At 45.5% G+C, this 22,219-nt stretch overlaps 2 protein-coding genes across 4 annotated transcripts in view; one reads left to right on the top strand and one right to left on the bottom strand.

The window, feature by feature from the left end:
• The window catches only part of LOC110524112 (mitochondrial inner membrane protease subunit 2), a 148,511-nt gene that overhangs the window by 16,330 nt on the left and 109,962 nt on the right, over window positions 1-22,219 (bottom strand). The window lies entirely within an intron of this gene.
• Window positions 1,610-21,609, top strand: LOC110524104 (leucine-rich repeat neuronal protein 3-like). Of its 2 annotated transcripts, none has more exons than XM_036978980.1 (2): window positions 1,610-1,860; window positions 18,792-21,609. In XM_036978980.1, exon 2 carries the CDS (start codon window positions 19,163-19,165, stop codon window positions 21,272-21,274), a length of 2,112 nt encoding a protein of 703 aa, XP_036834875.1. In that variant the 5' UTR covers window positions 1,610-1,860; window positions 18,792-19,162; the 3' UTR covers window positions 21,275-21,609. The 2 variants fall into 2 exon arrangements, with proteins under 2 accessions (XP_036834875.1, XP_036834881.1); XM_036978986.1 differs by lacking the exon at window positions 1,610-1,860 and adding an exon at window positions 13,251-13,707.

Here is a 22,219-nt window from a genome sequence, read left to right as displayed (position 1 = left end):
CGGGTATCCATATTCAAGTCAATGATAATATAATATGTGGACTGGCAGCCGCTGCGAGGATCAAAGCAGGAAGTGTATCGATCAATATGTGCTGTGATTTGTTGATTCAACTCAACTGACATAACAAAAAAAGACATCCCATTGCATAAGCCACATCAGTTAACATATTGAACAAACATTCTACATTACCATGACAATGATTGCGTCACAATACCAGGCAGCCATTGTTTCCAGGGTTTTCTCTGGATCGAAAAGGAGCTTAGGTGGTGGCCGTGGCATGGGGCTTGGCAATTGGCGAGGTCGGCATGACTGAATTTTTTAGATTATTTTAGAGGCCCCCATCTTGGCGGTGTAGAGATTTTTCTACATGCTGAAGCCAATTTCTGCACACAACCCTAAGATCACCATGCACAATGCCAAGCGTCGGCTGGAGTGGTGTAAAGCTCGTTGCCATTGGACTCTGGAGCAGTGGAAACACGTTCACTGGAGAGATGAATCACGCTTCACCATCTGTCAGTCCGATGGACTAATCTGGTTTGGGCGGATGCCAGGAGAACGCTACGTGCCCGAATGCATAGTGCCAACTGAAAAGTTTGGTGGAGGAGGAATAATGTTCTGGGGCTGTTTTTCATGGTTCGGTCTAGGCCCCTAAATTCAGTGAAGGCAAATCTTTACGCTACAGCATACAACAATATTCTAGACGATTCTGTGCTTGCAACTTTCTGGCAACAGTTTGGATAAGGTGAGGTCCATACATAAATGGTTTGTTGAGATCGGTGTGGAAGAACTTGACTGGCCTGAACAGAGCCCTGACCTCAACCCCATCGAACACCTTTGAGGTCAATTGTAACGGCAACTGTGAGTCAGACCTAATCGCCCAACATCAGTGCCCGACCTCACTAATGCTCTTGTGAAAGAATGGAAGCAAGTCCCCGCAGCAATGTTCCAACATCTAATGAAAAACCTTCCCAGAAGAGTGGAGGCTGTTATAGAAGCAAAGGGGGGACCAACTCCATATTAATGCCCATGAGTTTGGAATAAGATGTTCGACGAGCAGTCCACATACTTTTGGTCATGTAGTGTACCTTATATCTGGTTTTAGTCGTTTAAGTTTACACTGATTGAACTTAGGCGTTCCGAAAAATCTCTTAGGAGGTTTTAGGAATCTTTTTACCAGTCAAAGTGCCATGGTTAGAGGTTCCAAGCCTGTTCTTTCCATTCTGCTGCAGGGAGGGTGGTGTTGCCATGGCAACTAAAGACTTGTTTGCCACAACACCTTTTTTCAGGTGTTTTCAGCAAGGAGCAACAAAGTTATCACATTTTTAAGAGTCCACATGATCGCAGAAACAGACTTAGCCGCACGAATACCCGAATGTCCCGTCTTCAGTGAGCTGTTGGTTCCAAAACGTTTCTGTTATTAATGACAGTGGAGCTGGCAGCAGCAGGGCAGAGTGATGGTTGATCAGCTGAGTGATCTGCTCTCTAACCGCAATGGAGAAACGGAGGGATAGACAGGGAACAGCGCCCGCCCCGTCGCTCTGCTCTGTACCCAGCATCTTTAACTTAACAGAGCCTCTCTCTCTCTCTCTCTCTCTCTCTCACACACACACACAGTGGAACAGCATCAGAGCTGGAGCTACCCATCTCTCCCTCCCTCTCCTGTTTCTCTCTCTTTCCCTCTGCCTCTCTCACAACGAAAGGAGAAGAAGACTATTGGACTTGGAAATACACATGAAAAACCGTCTGTGATCTGAGTCTCACGGTGTCACGCTGGACTGCTGCTCTAAAACATGGGTCCCAGCCATGAGGTGAATACCTGCTGCTGCTCAATACAGTATGTGAGGGGGCTCACTCCCGCGGGTAAGTTACTAATCTCTCTCGCCTATGTGTATGAGTCATATGTGGTTGGTTGGGGGGTGGGGGGGGACGACGACGACGACAGAGGTCTGGTTTTCAGTGTGGCACTGCGGTAGTCCTTGAGTGTGGAGGGAGTTTGCAGCAGAGAAGGCAGAGGGCACAGCCTATAGTTATGTGGGAGGCTTGGCTGAGGGGGAGGGTTGAGGAAAGAGAAAGCTGCTCAGTCCAACACGGGCTTTTGTTGTTGATACTTTATGCACGGGTTGGATGAATATGTAGGCGCCACAGAGGTTTTAGAGAGGGAACTACCTGTTATTTGCGCCGGGCTTTCCCTTCTGGTGACATTTAGATTTTCTGGTGTATTTTGAAAGCAAATGAGACAGATGTGGGTTTCAGGCTGGAGCAGAATGGACGTGGTGTTCTCTCGGCAGCATCGCTCTACAGGTACATTTGAGAAAAAGAACAGCCCTGAAGTATACTCGCCTCTGTGTGTCCGTCAGGGCTTGAACAGATAGGAAGACAAGACAGGGAATCTGCCGTCAGTAGAAAAGACCAGAATATAACGAGGTAAACCAGTAATAAGCCTGAGGTAAAATAGAACCCCCTCTGTTTTCAGTGAAAGCACATCATAACACATAAATACTGGATGTGTCTAAAGTTAAACACTATTTGGCTGTGTGTGCCAAGAGGAGGAAGATATAGGATTTCTACGCGGATTTATTTAAGATTTGTTAGCGTCTTTAAGGAATCCAGGTGAGGTAGGTTAATATGAGGCGAGCGCTGGAGTGCTGGGAGTAATCCTCAAACCATCGGAAAAGACATTCCCACCACTGCCTGCCTAATTTACCAGAACGGCACACGCTCCCCCCTCCATCTCCATCTCTCACCCACTCTCTTTCCCCCCTCTCCCTCGTTCCCTCTCCGTCTCCCATCACTCTGGCTGTATTTAGGGCTTGTTCATAATTAAACATCATCATACTGAGGCATCTTTAGGGAGCAGCAGACCTCATTCAGCACTGTCACAACATTAGCTACTAAATGGGGTCAGAATTAGCCTAATCATGCATAAAAATGCCAAAAAAAATGCACCAATATCACGCTGAATATCCTGGCTCTGCATATGTTTAAAGAAGCAGTCGTCATACAGTAGTCCTCTATGGCCATCCTGCTTTCCCAAGGGTCTCTATGTAGACCGGTGGGGGAGATGAATCCACAAGAGAACGCAAGACTAGCGCTTTACACGTGTGAGAAAAAAAGTGAAAGTGTACACGGTGAATCTCTGATGTCAGTCTTAACAGACCGCACTAAAGCAAAACACTATCCGAGTGTCAGGCTGCACAGAAACAAGTGAACGAATAGGATGAATAGGTTGCTACAAGATACTGTAACCTCACACGCAACACCATTCCATGGCAGAATAATGGCGGTAATGTTTGCATCTCTCAATAGACACTACTGTGTATTGAGTTTATCGCAAACATAAAATGCAGGCTAATTGAAACGATGTGAGATGGCATTACTATGAGACGTGAATTATTTATGACAAGCAGTTTCAATTTGTTACTGGAATCTTGACTTGAGATCCACATGCAAACCTCAAACTCCTGTGTAGCCTACAGATGTCAGGTCTTAATTTGACCCATTTCGTTGCAGGAGGATTTGAATTAATATTGAATATTTAGAATTTGCCGCCAGGGGGCAGCTGGTAGCAGTGTTTGAAGGCTGTACAATGTACCTAGGCTACGATTTGGTGAGGCCGTCACGAACCAACCTTCTATCATCAAGTATTCCCCGTAGAGGAGTGGTCTTTGCAGCATGCTTTGGCTCCGAGCATCATGAGTTCGCTCTCAGTGCTAGGCAATCGTTTTGATACTTTATATACATGGAAACTGTGTAGCCTACTGATATTTAACTTTTTTTTGTGTCATTTAGCAGATACTCTTATCCAAAGCGACTTAAATTATTTACATTTTCCCTTACTGGTCCCCCTTGGGAATCGAACCCAAATCCCTGGCGTTGCAAGCACTATGCTCTACAAACTGATCCTTATTTATGTTATCCATTAAATACAACTGTCTTTAAAATAAATAATAATCATAATAATAAGTAAAATAAACGGCGTGGCTGCGTATCCAACTTTTTCGGGACTAAAGATCGCGGAAAAGTCCGATCCACAGCCACGCCATTTATTCCTGAAGCTTCTGCGGATGTGTACATTCTCTACTTTACATGTAGAGAACAGGTTACTCAGATGAATAGTGCTTGTTTAATTTGTTCAATTATTTACATCACAGCTGCATCAATGTCCGCAAGATCACAGTCACATAACGATCACAGTATTCTACATAACAGAACCAAATACGGTATAATAGCACAGTATAATGTTACTGTAAGACACACAAAAAACACAGCATTTCTCTCTCTCTCGTGGCCAAAACTCAACAGCGCGTGTCACTAAGCTAAATACACAGGTAGGCTATGCTATCATATATATGTTTATCACCATATCTTACTGTAGGCTACATCATTCACAACACGATAACTCAAGATCTACATGCATGTCCCCGTCAAACTGATTGAAATCAAATGGTTACAACAGTGCCTTCGGAAAGTATTCAGACCCCTTGATTTTTTCCACGTTTTGTTACGTTACAGCCTTATTCAAAAATGTCCTCAATCTACACACAATACCCTATTAATGACAAAGCAAAAACAGGTTTTAAGAAAGAAATGACTGAAATATCACATTTACATAAGATTTCAGACCCTTTACTCTGTCAACTTTGTTGAAGCACCTTTGGCAGCGATTACAGCCTTGATTATTCTTGGATATGATGCTACAAGCTTGGCACACATGTATTTGGGCAGATCTTCTCAAGCTCTCTCAGGTTCGATGGGGAGCGTCACTGCACAGCTATTTTCAGGTCTCTCCAAAGATGTTCGATCGGGTTCAATTACAGTCTCTGACTGGGCCAGTCAAGGACATTCAGAGACTTGTCCCGAAGCCACTCCTGCTTTGTCTTGGTAGTGTGGTTAGGGCCGTTGTCCTGTTTGGAAGGTGAACTTTCGCCCCCAGTCTGAGGTCCGAAGCGCTCTGGAGCAGGTTTTCATCAAGATCTCTCTTTACTTTGCTCCGTTCATCTTTCCATCGATCCTGACTAGTCTCCCAGTCCCTGCCGCTGAAAAACATCCCGACAGCATGATGCTGCCACCACCATGCTTCACCGATGGGATGGTGCCAGGTTTCCTCCAGACGCCAGTTCTAGGAAGAGTCTTGGTGGTTCCAAACTTCTTCCATTTATGAATGATGGAGTCCACTGTCTTCTTTGGGATCTTCAATGCTGCAGACATTTTTTGGTACCCTTCCCCAGATCTGTACCATGACACAATCCTCTCGAAGCTCTACTAACAATTCCTTCGACCTCATGACGTGGTTATTGCTCTGACATGCACTGTCAACTGTGGGACCTTATATAGACAGGTGAGTGCCTTTCCAAATGATGTCCAATCAATTGAATTTACCACAAGCGGACTCCAATCAAGTTGTAGAAACATCTCAAGGATGATCAATAGAAACAGGATGCACCTGAGCTCAATTTCGAGTCTCATAGCAAAGGGTCTGAATACTTATGTGAAAATGTGCACTGTATGCAGATAATGTATGGAAGTTTCACCAGTAAAACTTAAAGAATGAACATTCACGATTGAATGCGGTGGTGTCTTTGTCTTACGGTAACAATATACTATTATATTTGGTTCTGTATTGTAGAATACTATCATTATGTGATCTTGCAGACATTGATTCAGCTTTGACCTAAATGTATTAAAACGAGCACCATTTGTCTGAGTAGCCTGTTCTCGACGTGTACACATGCGCAGAGGCTTCTGGATGCTCTGGATCTTTTTGTCCAGAAGACGAAGATCCTGAAAAAGTTGGATCCTCAGCCACGGACTAAAATGAAAGTGTCTGGTATGGTCATTTCTTATCAAGATCGGGGGTAAAATATCCCTGGACTGTCCATATTTGAAATGTGTAACTACATTTAGTCAATCGGAGGGGAATGAGTTATTTGAGCCAGAACGGTGTGGGCCTATATACTGAGCGTACAAAACTTTAGGAACACCTGCTCTTTCCATGACATGGACTGACCAGGTGAAAGCTATGACCCCTTATTGATGTCACTTCAAATCAGTGTAGATGAAGGAGAGGAGACAAGTAAAAAGAAAATTATTTTTAAGCCTTGAGACAATTGAGACTTGGATTGCGAATGTGTGCAATTCAGAGGGTGAATGAGCAAGGCAAAATATTTACGTGCCTTTGAACGGGGTATGGTAGTAGGTGCCAGGTGCAATGGATTGAGTGTGTCAAGAACTGCAACGCTGCTGGGTTTCTCACGCTCAACAGTTTCCGTGTGTATCAAGAATGGTCCACCACCCAAAGGACAACCAGCCAACTTGACACAACTGTGGGAAGCATTGGAGTCAACATGGGCCAGCACCCCTGTGGAACGCTTTCGACACCTTGTAGAGTCCAATGCCCCGACGAATTGAGGCTGTTCTGAGAGCAAAAAGGATGCAACTCAATATTAGCAAGGTGTTCCTAATATTTTGTATACTCAGTGTATGTGCGCCCCAGGCCCCGATTGAACTCGATTTTCACACTTCATTGTTGTGACAATGGATAGACTACAGAATATGAACAAATATGGCTCCACAGGTTCCGAATGACTAGACTGCCCCCACATGGATAGAAAGAGAACTGTGGATTTCATGAGGCTCATTTGAATTTCCTGATGCGCTCGAACATTTTCCACAACAAAAGATTGATCAAGTTAAGATCCGACATCTGTACCATGCCTTGTCAGAGCCAAGCGTGAAAACAATCAATTCATTTATGAAAACCTCCTTGCTTATTAATAAAGAAAATAGCCAAATGGAAACCGCGCCACACGACCTACCTATCCTACAAAATCCCCACTCTGGGAATATCAATATACCGTAGCACATGGATTCATGGGCTAAACAAAGATTGATTTGATACACTGGGAAAACTCATTCCCAGCAGGTACGACTCGGATTCTGAAGCGCCATGCATTTTTCAGTCAGCGCAGCAGAGCAAGTCCTACCTGGGCCCGTGGAAAGGGAATGGCGACATCTAACACCCCAAGCATTTCCAGTTAATATATTGCATTAGGTATTAATGCAATGATCGGTCATATTGATAGCTTAATCCAAAGTGAAAAATGTACATGTGGCTAGTCCATTGCACCAAACAAAACGTATTGATTAAGGTTTATACATACAAATAACAGGCAGTTCATGTGTACATGTGCACCTTACTTGTGTGTGTGTCTGGTGTGCGCACGCATGTTGCTTGTGTGTGGCAGTAGACCATAGGAGATGGGGTGGGTGGGTAGGAGGAAAGGGCTGGTAGGACACCGTGGGGAGCTGACAGCTGAACACCGATCCCTAATGAATTGTTGACTTGCTGATTATTTGCAGGCGGCGTTGAGCAGATGTGAGAGGGAAGCTCTCCTCTCCAGATTACATTATGCATGGGTACCACACAATAGGCTGGCCTAATAAATGTAGTCATACTGCTAATGCTAATGACAGGCACATTTCTAGCATAGCTAATGCAGGTTTTCATGGCGGGCTGCGCAGGCAAAACATGTTGTTGTTGCTGTTGACTTAGGATACATAGCAGGCTGTGATATTGTAGCAGGCAGTACTGTATGGAAACACAGGGGAGCAGGTCACGTTGAAGGAACACAGTTTTAGCTGGGACAGATTTAATGGTTAATCAATGAAAAGACATGGGGGTGGGGGCCATAGACAAAGAGGGGCACTTAGCTCACTCCATTTCCCTCACCCCACCTCCCCCGCCCACCCCGAGGCATCAGCAGCATGCACACGGCCAGGCTGTGGCCTCTTGATGTAGTTAAGACTCTAACATCCTACACAACAGAGAGGTGCTGAGAGATGGAGAGGGATCAATAATTCCCTTGGGTGCAGAGGGGTGGGAAGGGTATGACCGAGCGCATGGTCGACTGTGTAACACAGAACAACAGAGGGCATGGTCTGTCGATGGAAAGACCACAAACAGGCTCCCAGCTGGGATATACAGTGTCTTCAGAAAGTATTCACACTCCTTGACTTTCCAACATTTTGTTGTGTTACAGACTGAATTAAAAAATGTCACTAGCCTACAGTACACGCAATACCCCATAATGTCAAACTGGAATTGGTTTTTAGACAGTTTTACAAAATGAAAAGCTGAAATGTCTTGAATTAGTACGTATCAACCGCTTTGTTATGAAAAGCCTAAATATGTTCAGGAGTAAAAATGTGCTTAACAAGTCACATAATAAGTTGCATGGACTCACTCTGTGTGCAATTACAGTGCCTTGCGAAAGTATTCGGCCCCCTTGAACTTTGCGACCTTTTGCCACATTTCAGGCTTCAAACATAAAGATATAAAACTGTATTTTTTTGTGAAGAATCAACAACAAGTGGGACACAATCATGAAGTGGAACGACATTTATTGGATATTTCAAACTTTTTTAACAAATCAAGAACTGAAAAATTGGGCGTGCAAAATTATTCAGCCCCTTTACTTTCAGTGCAGCAAACTCTCTCCAGAAGTTCAGTGAGGATCTCTGAATGATCCAATGTTGACCTAAATGACTAATGATGATAAATACAATCCACCTTTGTGTAATCAAGTCTCGGTATAAATGCACCTGCACTGTGATAGTCTCAGAGGTCCGTTAAAAGCGCAGAGAGCATCATGAAGAACAAGGAACACACCAGGCAGGTCCGAGATACTGTTGTGAAGAAGTTTAAAGCCGGATTTGGATACAAAAATATTTCCCAAGCTTTAAACATCCCAAGGAGCACTGTGCAAGCGATAATATTGAAATGGAAGGAGTATCAGACCACTGAAAATCTACCAAGACCTGGCCGTCCCTCTAAACTTTCAGCTCATTCAAGGAGAAGACTGATCAGAGATGCAGCCAAGAGGCCCATGATCACTCTGGATGAACTGCAGAGATCTACAGCTGAGGTGGGAGACTCTGTCCATAGGACAACAATCAGTCATATATTGCACAAATCTGGCCTTTATGGAAGAGTGGCAAGAAGAAAGCCATTTCTTAAAGATATCCATAAAAAGTGTCGCTTAAAGTTTGCCACAAGCCACCTGGGAGACACACCAAACATGTGGAAGAAGGTGCTCTGGTCAGATGAAACCAAAATTGAACTTTTTGGCAACAATGCAAGACGTTATGTTTGGCGTAAAAGCAACACAGCTCATCCCCCTGAACACACCATCCCCACTGTCAAACATGGTGGTGGCAGCATCATGGTTTGGGCCTGCTTTCTTCAGCAGGGACAGGGAAGATGGTTAAAATTGATGAGAAGATGGATGGAGCCAAATACAGGAACATTCTGGAAGAAAACCTGATGGAGTCTGCAAAAGACCTGAGACTGGGACGGAGATTTGTCTTCCAACAAGACAATGATCCAAAACATAAAGCAAAATCTACAATGGAATGGTTCAAAAATAAACATATCCAGATGTTAGAATGGCCAAGTCAAAGTCCAGACCTGAATCCAATAGAGAATCTGTGGAAAGAACTGAAAACTGCCAGTTCACAAATGCTCTCCATCCAACCTCACTGAGCTCGAGCTGTTTTGCAAGGAGGAATGGGAAAAATGTCAGTCTCTCGATGTGCAAAACTGATAGAGACATACCCCAAGCAACTTACAGCTGTAATCGCAGCAAAAGGTGGCACTACAAAGTATTAACTTAAGGGGGCTGAATAATTTTGCACGCCCAATTTTTCAGTTTTTGATTTGTTAAAAAAGTTAGAAATATCCAATAAATGTCATTCCACTTCATGATTGTGTCCCACTTGTTGTTGATTCTTCACAAAAAAATAGAGTTTTATATCTTTATGTTTGAAGCCTGAAATGCTCAAAGTTCAAGGGGGCCGAATACTTTCGCAAGGCACTGTATATTGTTTAACATGGTTTTTCAATGACTGCCTCATCTCTGCACCCCACACATACAATTAACTGTAAGATACCCTCAGTCCAGGAGTGAATTTCAAACATCAAAGATCTTGTTTCTTTTCACCTTTATTTAACTAGGCAAGTCAGTTAAGAACAAATTCTTATTTTCAATGACGGCCAAGGAACAGTGGGTTAACTGCCTGTTCAGGGGCAGAACGACAGATTTGTACCTTGTCAGCTCGGGGATTCGAAATTGCAACCTTTCGGTTACAAGTCCAACGCTCTAACCACTAGGCTACCTGCCGCTCCGATCAGGGATGTTTTCCAATGTTTCCAATGCTTTGCAAAGAAGGGCACCTATTGGTAGATAAAAAAAAAAAAAAGAAGAATAATAATATATATATGGGTGTATTGAATTTCCCTTTGAGCATGGTGAAGTTATTAATTACACTTTGAATGCTGTATCAAAACATCCAGTCATCACAAACATACAGGCGTCCCTCCTAACGCAGTTGCCGGAGTGGAAAGAAACCGCTCAGGGATTTCACCATGAGGCCAATCTTTAATGACTGGAGAAAACTGAGGATGGATCAACAACATTGTAGTTACTCCACAATACTAACATACAGTGCATTCGCATTGAGACCCCCCTTTCCCCACATTTTGTTACGTTATAGCCTTATTCAAAAATGTATTAAATCATTTTTTTTCTTTAAAAAATCTACACACAATTGACACTCAATTCCCCATAATGACAAAGCAAAAACTGTTTTTTAGCAAATGTAAAAAAGTTAAATAATTATCACATTTAAATAAGTATTCACACCCTTTACTCAGTACTTTGTTGAAGCACCTTTACAGCCTCAAGTCTTCTTGGGTATGACGCTACAAGCTTGGCACACCTGTATTTGGGGAGTTTATCCCATTCTTCTATGCAGATCCTCTCAAGCTATGTCAGACTGGATGGGAAGAGTCGCTGCACAGCTATTTTCAGGTCTCTCCAGAGATATTCGATCGAGATCAAGTCCGGGCTCTGGCTGGGCCACTGAAGGACATGACCCGAAGCCACTCCTGCGTTGTCTTGGCTGTGTGCTTAGGGTTGGAAGGTGAACCTGCGCCACAGTCTGAGATCCTGAGCGCTATGGAGCAGGTTTTCATCAAATATTTCTTTGTACTTTGCTCTGTTTATCTTTCCGTCGATCCTGACTAGTCTCCCAGTCCCTGCCGCTGAAGAACATCTCCACAGCATGATGCTGCCACCACCATGCTTCACCGTAGGGATGATGCCAGGTTTCCTCCAGACGTGACGCTTGGCATTCAGGCTAAAAAGTGTTCCATCTTGGTTTCATCAGACCAGAGAATCTTGTTTCTCATGGTCAGTCCTTTAGGTGCCATTCGGCAAACTCCAAGTGGGCTGTCGTGCCTTTTACTGAGAGATTTCCGTCTGGCCACTCTTCCATAAAGGCCTGATTGGCGGAGTGCTGCAGAGATGGTTGTCCTTCTGGAAGGGTCTCCCATCTCCACAGAGGAACTCTGGAGCTGTGTCAGAGTGACGATCGGGATCTTGGTCACCTCCCTGACCAATGCCTTTCTCCCCCGATTGTTCAGTTTGGCTGTTCGTACCCTTCCCCAGATATGTGCCTCGAAACATTCCTGTTTCAGAGCTCTACCGACAATTCCTTCGACATTGTGGCTAGGTTATTGCTCTGACATGCACTGTCAACTGTGGAACCTTATATAGACAGGTGTGCCTTTCTAAATCATGTCCAAACAATTGAATTTACCACAGGTGGACTCCAATCAAGTTATAGAAACATCAAGGAGGACCAATGGAAACAGGATGCATCTGAGCTCAATTTAGAATCTCATAGCAAAGGGTCTGAATACTTATGTTTAAGGTATTTCTGTTTCTTATTTTTAATATCTTTGCAAAAAATGATAAACCTGTTTCATTTTGTCATTATGGGGTATTGCATGCAGATTTGATTGTTTTAGAAGAAGGCTAACGTAACAAAATGTGGGAAAAGTCAAGGCGTCTGAAAACTTTCCAAATGCACTTTAATGACAGTGTGAAAAGAAGGAAGCCCGTACGGAATACAAATATTCCAAAACATGCATCCCGTTTTCAATAAATCACTGACGTAAAACTGAAAGATGGCTGATCAATGATCAACAACCAACTTGACAGATCTGGAATACGTTAAAGAAAAGAAGTGCAATATTGTACAATCCAGGTGTGCAAAGGCCAGAAAGACTCGCCGCTGTATTCACCTCCAAAGCTCATCCTCACTCGTATTGACTCGGGCGTGAATACAGATATTTCTGTTCCGTAAATGTGCAAATGTTTCTAAAAACACATTTTCACTTTGTCATTATGGGGTATTGTGTGCATTAAATTCATTATGAATCCAGGCTGTAACACAACAAAATGTGGAATAAGTCGAGGGGTATGAATACTTTCTGAAGGCACTGTAGCTAATTGGTAGTATATTAAGAGGAGGGGAGTTGCAGTCACATTTTGGCCAGTTTGGTGACTCTGTCTTTTGGTCTTATAATGTGATTAATCTGTTCTCAGGGGGGCTAGATAATAAGACAAAGATATTATGGGAAAATCCTTACACTTAAATGTTCACATGACCAGATCCCCTTACCATACTGTTTATCATAACCCCTGTCACTGCAATCTGCTCCTCATCACTGCTAGCCTGAATGGATTGTGAATAAAACATGGTGGAATGGGACCACTTTATGAGATGTTTACCACATAAGGAGGTGGATGGAAGGAATTCACTGCACTGTGGCCTCACAGTACAGAGCCTGTTTCACTGTATGAAAAGGCACATCAATATTTTAGGTGCATCTCAACCCCCCTTCCTTTCTGCCATACACCCATAATCCATTTGGAGAATGTCAATATTCAGCACTTAAAAATGCTGTGGCATGCAACCTCGCAGGGTTAAATATAGTACAATCATTTAATTGTGAGGTAGATAGCTTTTATATAGCTATAACACTTTCCCAGCTATTCTTTGTTAGCATGCCAGCAACTTCACACATTGTTGTCGTAAATTGCAGCCCAATTGTTAGAGCATTGTGCTTGTAACGCCAGGTTCGATTCCCAGTAACCACCCATATGTAAAATGGATGGATAAAAGTGTCTGATAAATGGCATTTATTATTAGAACATATTCTTCTCCCTTTTATAAGTAACAAACACAATTCCATTTTTGTAGTCTTTGAAGGGATTTTTGTAAGTGTGCTGTATTTTGGTAGAGTTGAGGTTTATTTAAAGAATGCTGCCTTTGCACTGTGCCCAACTGCAGCATTTGGTACTTGGTAATGCAATGCACTCTACTAACGGGCATGCGGCTGACTGAGTGGACTTGTCCCTCTGTTCCCGCACCACAAATGGCTCCACAGACGTCAATTGTTTCCCGTTACCTCAACCTCATGGCCACAACTCCTACTTCCATGCACTGTTAAAGAAAAAAACGGGTATTTCTTTACTCTGTTTGATCTGCTGAAGCCGATTCTGGGACAATGTAATCGCAGCAATTCAGAGAGGCAATGTCATCTCAGAGAGAGAGAGAGAGCGAGCGAGAGCGAGAAGAGGTACATTAAATAAGTGTTCTGCTGTTGCATCTTGAAACTACTCTGCGGCATAAGTGAAATCACTAAGGGAGCTGAATACGATGAATAACTGGACAATACGTTATACAAGTGCATGGTGTTATCGCCAATGTGAAAACACAAGCAAGCAGTGTCAGCTACGTCATGACGGAAGAGCATATCACACCACTCAAGCCTCCATTTGATCTAATTAAGAGTGGAAGGTATGTAAAACAGCCCCAGGCGCATTTGTTTTGTTTTTGAGGAAATGACTCTGCTGTTCTATTGCGCGTGCAATGATGTCAGAGGGGGGGAAAAAAACAGTGTTCTTTGTTTGGAGTAACGTCTTTGTTGTTGCAATACCACAAAACGGACGTGTCAGTTTCACCGCTATGGATTCCAGATGAAATAACTAACCGGGAAATGCTCGTGAGCATCGCGGAAGCTAGCACTACCACACTTAACTCGCTCACTGTCTCTTAGTATTTCTTTCAACACTTAACATAAAAAGCTTTGAAATAAAACGCCAAATGTGTGTGAATATTCAACATGTTGTGTAATATCAGACATGGAGCAGCTTGGACAAAATCTGTACACAGGTTCTACACAGATGGCTGAGCAGGAGACCATTAGGCACACTAAAAATTCTTCCACCACTTGGTTCCACCTGCGTGTGTTGACTGACTGCCATAAACAAGCTAATATAGGCACGCTCGGTCATAGTGCGTCTTCCTCAGCAGCCTTGCTCGTATAGCCTTATAGACAGCTTCCTCTACCATGGCCCACAGAGCCTTTGGCTTCTGCCCTCAAGGTTTTGGCTTCTGCCCTCAAGGTCCTAAATGAATCAAAACATCAATATGTGCAGTCGACACAAGCAAAACCCGGCATGGACACCTGTGGGAACAATTTGATTCAACTCATCATAAATATGCAATAGGGAAGAAGAGTCACAGAACAAGACCTGTGGCAAGCTTCGGAGCTATTTTGGCAGAATCTGAAATGCCTTGAGGTCAGCTAATTGAGCAGATTTGTTACTTCTCAAGACCGTTTTGCATGGCTGATTGGGCTGCACGACCAGTACACCGGTGTCGTATGAACATGCCTACCAACCGGAGACCTGACACGATCGTGTCTCCGGCGGTAACTAACGTGGCATTTTTTCCCCCTCCCATGATTTGATTTCAAGTAGAATAGCAGCCTACACAAGAAATAACTAATATTGAAAACCATCTAGATGTCACCTGGATATATGCACATACAGTCTACTCAATGGGGAGGGCATGAATGGCAACAACAACGGGAGACAATGCCCCTTCGGTAGTTGTGTGGTAAGAAACAGAAGAAGAAAAAAACACTCCTCAATCAAAACAGTCTAACCTTTCCACACATCCACTACTTTCCTTTCCACACATCCACTACTTTCCTTTCCACACATCCACTACTTTCCTTTCCACACATCCACTACTTTCCTTTCCACACATCCACTACTTTCCTTTCCACACATCCACTACTTTCCTTTCCACACATCCACTACTTTCCTTTCCACACATCCACTACTTTCCTTTCCACACACCCACTACTTTCCTTTCCACACACCCACTACTTTCCTTTCCACACATCCACTACTTTCCTTTCCACACATCCACTACTTTCCTTTCCACACATCCACTACTTTCCTTTCCACACACCCACTACTTTCCTTTCCACACACCCACTACTTTCCTTTCCACACACCCACTACTTTCCTTTCCACACATCCACTACTTTCCTTTCCACACATCCACTACTTTCCTTTCCACACACCCACTACTTTCCTTTCCACACATCCACTACTTTCCTTTCCACACATCCACTACTTTCCTTTCCACACACCCACTACTTTCCTTTCCACACATCCACTACTTTCCTTTCCACACATCCACTACTTTCCTTTCCACACACCCACTACTTTCCTTTCCACACACCCACTACTTTCCTTTCCACACATCCACTACTTTCCTTTCCACACATCCACTACTTTCCTTTCCACACATCCACTACTTTCCTTTCCACACATCCACTACTTTCCTTTCCACACATCCACTACTTTCCTTTCCACACATCCACTACTTTCCTTTCCACACATCCACTACTTTCCTTTCCACACACCCACTACTTTCCTTTCCACACATCCACTACTTTCCTTTCCACACATCCACTACTTTCCTTTCCACACATCCACTACTTTCCTTTCCACACACCCACTACTTTCCTTTCCACACACCCACTACTTTCCTTTCCACACACCCACTACTTTCCTTTCCACACACCCACTACTTTCCTTTCCACACACCCACTACTTTCCTTTCCACACATCCACTACTTTCCTTTCCACACATCCACTACTTTCCTTTCCACACACCCACTACTTTCCTTTCCACACATCCACTACTTTCCTTTCCACACACCCACTACTTTCCTTTCCACACATCCACTACTTTCCTTTCCACACACCCACTACTTTCCTTTCCACACATCCACTACTTTCCTTTCCACACATCCACTACTTTCCTTTCCACACATCCACTACTTTCCTTTCCACACATCCACTACTTTCCTTTCCACACATCCACTACTTTCCTTTCCACACATCCACTACTTTCCTTTCCACACACCCACTACTTTCCTTTCCACACATCCACTACTTTCCTTTCCACACACCCACTACTTTCCTTTCCACACATCCACTACTTTCCTTTCCACACATCCACTACTTTCCTTTCCACACATCCACTACTTTCCTTTCCACACATCCACTACTTTCCTTTCCACACATCCACTACTTTCCTTTCCGCACCCCCCCACTACTTTCCTTTCCACACACCCACTACTTTCCTTTCCACACACCCACTACTTTCCTTTCCACCCACCCACTACTTTCCTTTCCACACACCCGCTACTTTCCTTTCCACACACCCACTACTACTTTCCTTTCCACACACCCCCCACTACTTTCCTTTCCACACCCCCCCCCCACTACTTTCTGCCCCCCCCCACTACTTTCCTTTCCACACCCATCCACTACTTTCTGCCCCCCCCACTACTTTCCTTTCCACACCCCCCACTACTTCCCCCCCACTACTTTCCTTTCCACCCCCCCCCACTACTTCCCCCCCCCACTACTTTCCTTCCCACACACCCACTACTTTCCTTCCCACACACCCACTACTTTCCTTCCCACACACCCACTACTTTCCTTTCCACACACCCACTACTTTCCTTTCCACACACCCCCCACTACTTTCCTTTCCACCCCCCCCCCCCACTACTTTCTGCCCCCCCACTACTTTCTGCCCCCCCCCACTACTTTCTGCCCCCCCCACTACTTTCGCCCCCCCCCACTACTTTCCTTTCCCCCCACTACTTTCCTTTCCACACCCCCCACTACTTCTCCCCCCACTACTTTCCTTTCCACACACCCACTACTTTCCTTTCCACACACCCACTACTTTCCTTCCCACACACCCACTACTTTCCTTCCCACACACCCACTACTTTCCTTTCCACACACCGCCCACTACTTTCCTTTCCACACACCCCCTACTACTTTCCTTTCCACCCCCCCCACTACTTTCTGCCCCCCCCCACTACTTTCCTTTCCACACCCCCCACTACTTCCCCCCCCACTACTTTCCTTTCCACACCCCCCACTACTTCCCCCCCCCCCCACTACTTTCCTTTCCACACACCCACTACTTTCCTTTCCACACACCCACTACTTTCCTTCCCACACACCCACTACTTTCCTTCCCACACCCCCCACTACTTCCCCCCCCCCCCCCACTACTTTCCTTTCCACACACCCACTACTTTCCTTTCCACACACCCACTACTTTCCTTCCCACACACCCACTACTTTCCTTCCCACACCCCCCACTACTTCCCCCCCCCCACTACTTTCCTTTCCACACCCCCCACTACTTCCCCCCCCCCACTACTTTCCTTCCCACACACCCACTACTTTCCTTCCCACACACCCACTACTTTCCTTTCCACACACCCCCCACTACTTTCCTTTCCACACACCCCCTACTACTTTCCTTTCCACACCCCCCTACTACTTTCCTTTCCACACCCCCCCCCACTACTTTCTGCCCCCCCCCACTACTTTCTAACCCCCCACTACTTTCCTTTCCACACCACCCACTACTTCCCCCCCCCCACTACTTTCCTTTCCACCCCCCCCCCCACTACTTCCCTTTCCACACCCCCCACTACTTCCCCCCCCACTACTTTCCTTTCCACACACCCACTACTTTCCTTTCCACACACCCAATACTTTCCTTTCCACACACCCAATACTTTCCTTCCCACACACCCACTACTTTCCTTCCCACACACCCACTACTTTCCTTTCCACACACCCCCCACTACTTTCCTTTCCACACCCCCCCCACTACTTTCTGCCCCCCCCCCACTACTTTCCTTTCCACACCCCCCACTACTTTCCTTTCCACACCCCCCACTACTTCCCCCCCCCACTACTTTCCTTCCCACACACCCACTACTTTCCTTCCCACACACCCACTACTTTCCTTTCCACACACCCCCCACTACTTTCCTTTCCACCCCCCCCCCCCCCCCCCCCCACTACTTTCTGCCCCCCCCACTACTTTCCTTTCCACACACCCCACTACTCCTCCCCCCCACTACTTTCCTTTCCACACCCCCCCACTACTCCCCCCCCCCACTACTTTCCTTTCCACACCCCCCCACTACTTTCCTTTCCACCCACCCACTACTTTCCTTTCCACACACCCACTACTTTCCTTTCCACCCACCCACTACTTTCCTTTCCACACACCCACTACTTTCCTTTCCACACAACCATGCTGTACTCCGGCCGCCATATTGAGCTGCAGCTACCACCTTCTCCATGGGTGGTTGTGTGTAACAGAGAGAGAGAGAGAGAGAGAGAGAGTTGATGTGTGCATGTGAATAGTTAATATATTCATGGCAGAGAGAAATTCAGCTAATTGGGGAGTATGGTAAAACTGGGGGGGGGGGGGGGGTTGTTTTACTGCTGTGAGCAAGATATGAATCGCTGTTTAAAAATTCTGATCTTCCAGCAGATCTCTTGCCCTTCAGTGATATTGAGTGACTCCAGTGTCAAGTCAACCATAACTTCTAATTTTGATGGCAAAGTGACAGCAATAAAATAAAATGAGCACTGAATGTGTCAATATTCCTGAATGTCAATACATGCCTCAGTCTCTCAATAATGCCTTGTTGTACTGAGCTGATTTTTTTCTGTCCATTTTCTCCCCAGATGGAAATTGACACGATGAGCGACAGTGATTGAGGATAACAATGATGGAAGACAGAGTGATCCAGCCCAAGCCAGAGCATTCCTCCTCAACCCTTCCTTCGCTTCACCGTCCGGCCATCTGAAGGATACATTGACCTTCACACATCCAGCTTGCCTGACAAACTAGAGCAGGGTACATTGAAAGGTTGCTTCTCTCCTCTCTGCCAAGGACGAAACGACTACAACAGGGCCAAAGCTTTGGGGACCAGGTGACAGCAGAAATCTGCTCTGTCTGGCCACGGTAACAAATGAGCCTTTATTTGTGAAGTTAACAGTGCTAACATCAGACTCCATAAGGACCAATTACTATCTGAAGGGAATAGTGGGCCAAGATGAAGGAGACTGTGTTTGTGGCTTGTTTGTTAGCGGAGCTAGCTCTGACTGCCTTTGTTCTGGCCTCAGAGGGGGGCACTGCTCATTGCCCTGCATTGTGCCGGTGTGAGATACGACCCTGGTTCTCTCCCAGCTCTATTTATACAGAGGCTCCCACGGTGGACTGTAATGATTTAGGCCTATTGACCATGCCAGAGAAACTGCCCTCAGACACACAGGTGCTATTGTTACAGACCAACAATATCATCAGCATCGAGAAATCTTTGGATTACCTGGCTAATGTCACAGATATAGACTTATCCCAGAATAACATATCCTCTGTGAGCGATGTCCGTCTGGGTCCTCTTCCCCATCTGCTGTCACTGCACATGGAAGAGAACTGGGTTCCGGCCTTATCAGATAGCTGTCTCCCGTCCCTGCCCAACCTCCAGGAGTTCTACATCAACCACAACCTGATCTCCTCCATCAGTCCTGGGGCCTTCCAGGGGCTGGGGAGGCTCCTGCGGCTCCATCTCAACTCCAACCGTCTAAGGGGTATCAGCAGGGAGTGGTTCCAGCCGCTACCCCGCCTGGAGATCCTGATGATTGGGGAGAACCCCATCGTCCAATTGTCAGACATGAACTTTAAGCCCCTGGTCAACCTACGCAGCTTGGTTCTGGCCAGGATGAATATGTCCGAAATCCCAGATGACACTCTGGTCGGCCTCGACAATCTGGAGAGCATCTCGTTTTTCGACAACCTGTTTGTCAGAGTTCCCCGGGCTGCTCTGAAGAAAGCCAAGAGCCTGAAGTTTCTGGATCTCAACAAAAACCCCATTGAGCGGATTCAGAGAGGGGATTTTGTGGACATGTTCCATCTCAAAGAGCTGGGCATCAACAGCATGCCTGCACTGGTGTCCATTGACAGTTTCGCCCTGAACAACCTCCCAGAGCTGACCAAGATAGAGGCCACCAACAACCCAAAGCTGTCCTACATCCATCCCAATGCCTTTCACAAGCTGCCGAGACTTGAGACGCTGATGCTGAACAGCAACGCCCTCAGCGCTCTGCACCGCGGCACTGTGGACTCCCTGCCCAACCTGCGCGAGGTCAGCATGCACAGCAACCCCATCCGCTGTGACTGCGTCATCCGCTGGATCAACATGAATCGGACCGGAGTACGCTTCATGGAGCCCAATTCCCTGCTCTGTGTGGAGCCGCCTGAGTACCAGGGCCAGCACGTCCGTCAGGTTCACTTCCGGGAGATGACCGAGATCTGCCTCCCACTCATCTCGCCTGGGAGCCTTCCAGATCGAGTCACGGTCGGGAGAGGGAGCTTGGTGACGCTGCACTGCCGGGCATTTGGAGAGCCGGAGCCAGAGATCTACTGGGTCACCCCCTCTGGGGACAGAGTCCTGCCCAACAGTGTGTCTGATAAGCACTACATGCATCCAGAGGGGACCTTTGAAATCTATGACATTACAAAGCGTGAGGCAGGACTGTACACCTGTGTCGCTCACAATCTTGTTGGCGCAGACCTTAAGTCTGTGTTGGTGGTGGTTGACAGATACTTTCCACATCCTTCTGTTAACGCTTTACATATATACGTTAGATCAGTGCAGCCCAACTCTGTTTCAGTGTCTTGGGATAATACTCACGGTGGTCTTGTATCCAATATAAAGTGGTTCACAGTGGCAAATGCTAAGCACCCCTCCATGGCACACACTGCGAGAGTACCATCCGATGTGAAGGAGTACCGTCTCACCCACCTGAACCCCTTCACCCAGTACCGTGTTTGTGTGGAAGTCATGAGCATGCAACTCGGACACAACAGGGACTGTGTCAATGTCACCACAAAGGGACTGGCTCACCCCGTGGAGAGCAGGGAAACGTGGAACACAGTGGTGATGGCTGCCTGTGCTGTGCTATTCATTGTGGTCGCTGTGGCTTGCTCTCTCATATACACATCTCTGCAAAGCCAACACTTTTACAGGAAGTTGATGGTGGACCAATCTCAGTCATTGCTCAGTCCTAGCACCCGCCCCGGCTCCGCCTCTTCTCTCACAGAACTCTGTGTGGCTGGAGTCAAGGTGAGGGCGACAGTGATAGACTTGCCAGAAAACTCCATGTAATGTAAGAAACGTCCTTGAGAAGGAAAATTAATGTTCTGGATTTTAAACAAGGTGAAATAGTGATGGACACAGAACTATGTTGATTCGTGCCCCCTCATTTCGTGACAATGACAGGACACCGCGTTCTGAAACTCCTGGAACACGATGGAATCAGAAGCCGGAGCCCTCACGCTTAAATATTTAACCAGCTAAACTCTGACCCATAGACTATTTTATACAACAAATTTGTGTCGTTGCGGAAAAAACTTTCACAGACCGGTATCTAGATTGTGATATACGTGGCTACTGGTCTGTCATTCATGAAGTGCAACTGGAATAAAGCAGAGCACAAAGACTGTTGTCTCTCTCTTGTTATGGCTTTGTGCTTTATAACGCCTTGTGGAGATGTCTTTGTGGTCCACAATGAGGAATATTTCCTGTGCTGTTTAATCAACACTCAAGGATCATCATTAAGAAATACCGCTCATATACAGTTTATAATGGAAAAACGTGTTAGATTAGTAGACAATAACAGTGTATATGATGTAAACAATTTTATGATCACGTTTTTCATTAAAAACAGTACATTGTAATTATGAAAGACCCAACTTCAAGGATGATTTGCTTAGGACAATCTGAATACGATATTGGGATACTCTGAAAGTAAACAATCTAAGCTCCCTTCAACAATAACATTCAGTTGTCCATGAAATGGAAAATGTTATAATTCATAAATATGAGTCCCATAAATCTTTCCATGTCACGGTCTAAACATTGCAAGAGGAAAACAGAGTGATGTAGACAAACACAATTACTGGGACTGCCCTTGAAGGCGGACATTTTAACATTGTTACCAAAATGCAATCTCAGGCAGGAGGACGTGTTTTGTCAATGACCTGGGAGTAGGAGTGTGTGCGTGTATACACACTGTACTGTGTGTGTGTGTGTGCGGCATCAGAAAAACCC

This window comes from Oncorhynchus mykiss, chromosome 1, assembly GCF_013265735.2.
Source record: "Oncorhynchus mykiss isolate Arlee chromosome 1, USDA_OmykA_1.1, whole genome shotgun sequence".
Lineage (NCBI taxonomy): Eukaryota > Metazoa > Chordata > Actinopteri > Salmoniformes > Salmonidae > Oncorhynchus > Oncorhynchus mykiss.
This window is presented reverse-complemented; position numbering and strand designations above follow the sequence as displayed.

Bases quoted from the DNA above. Each gene is read 5' to 3' on its own strand.
- LOC110524104 (XM_036978980.1), top strand. From the start codon at position 19,163: ATGAAGGAGACTGTGTTTGTGGCTTGTTTGTTAGCGGAGCTAGCTCTG.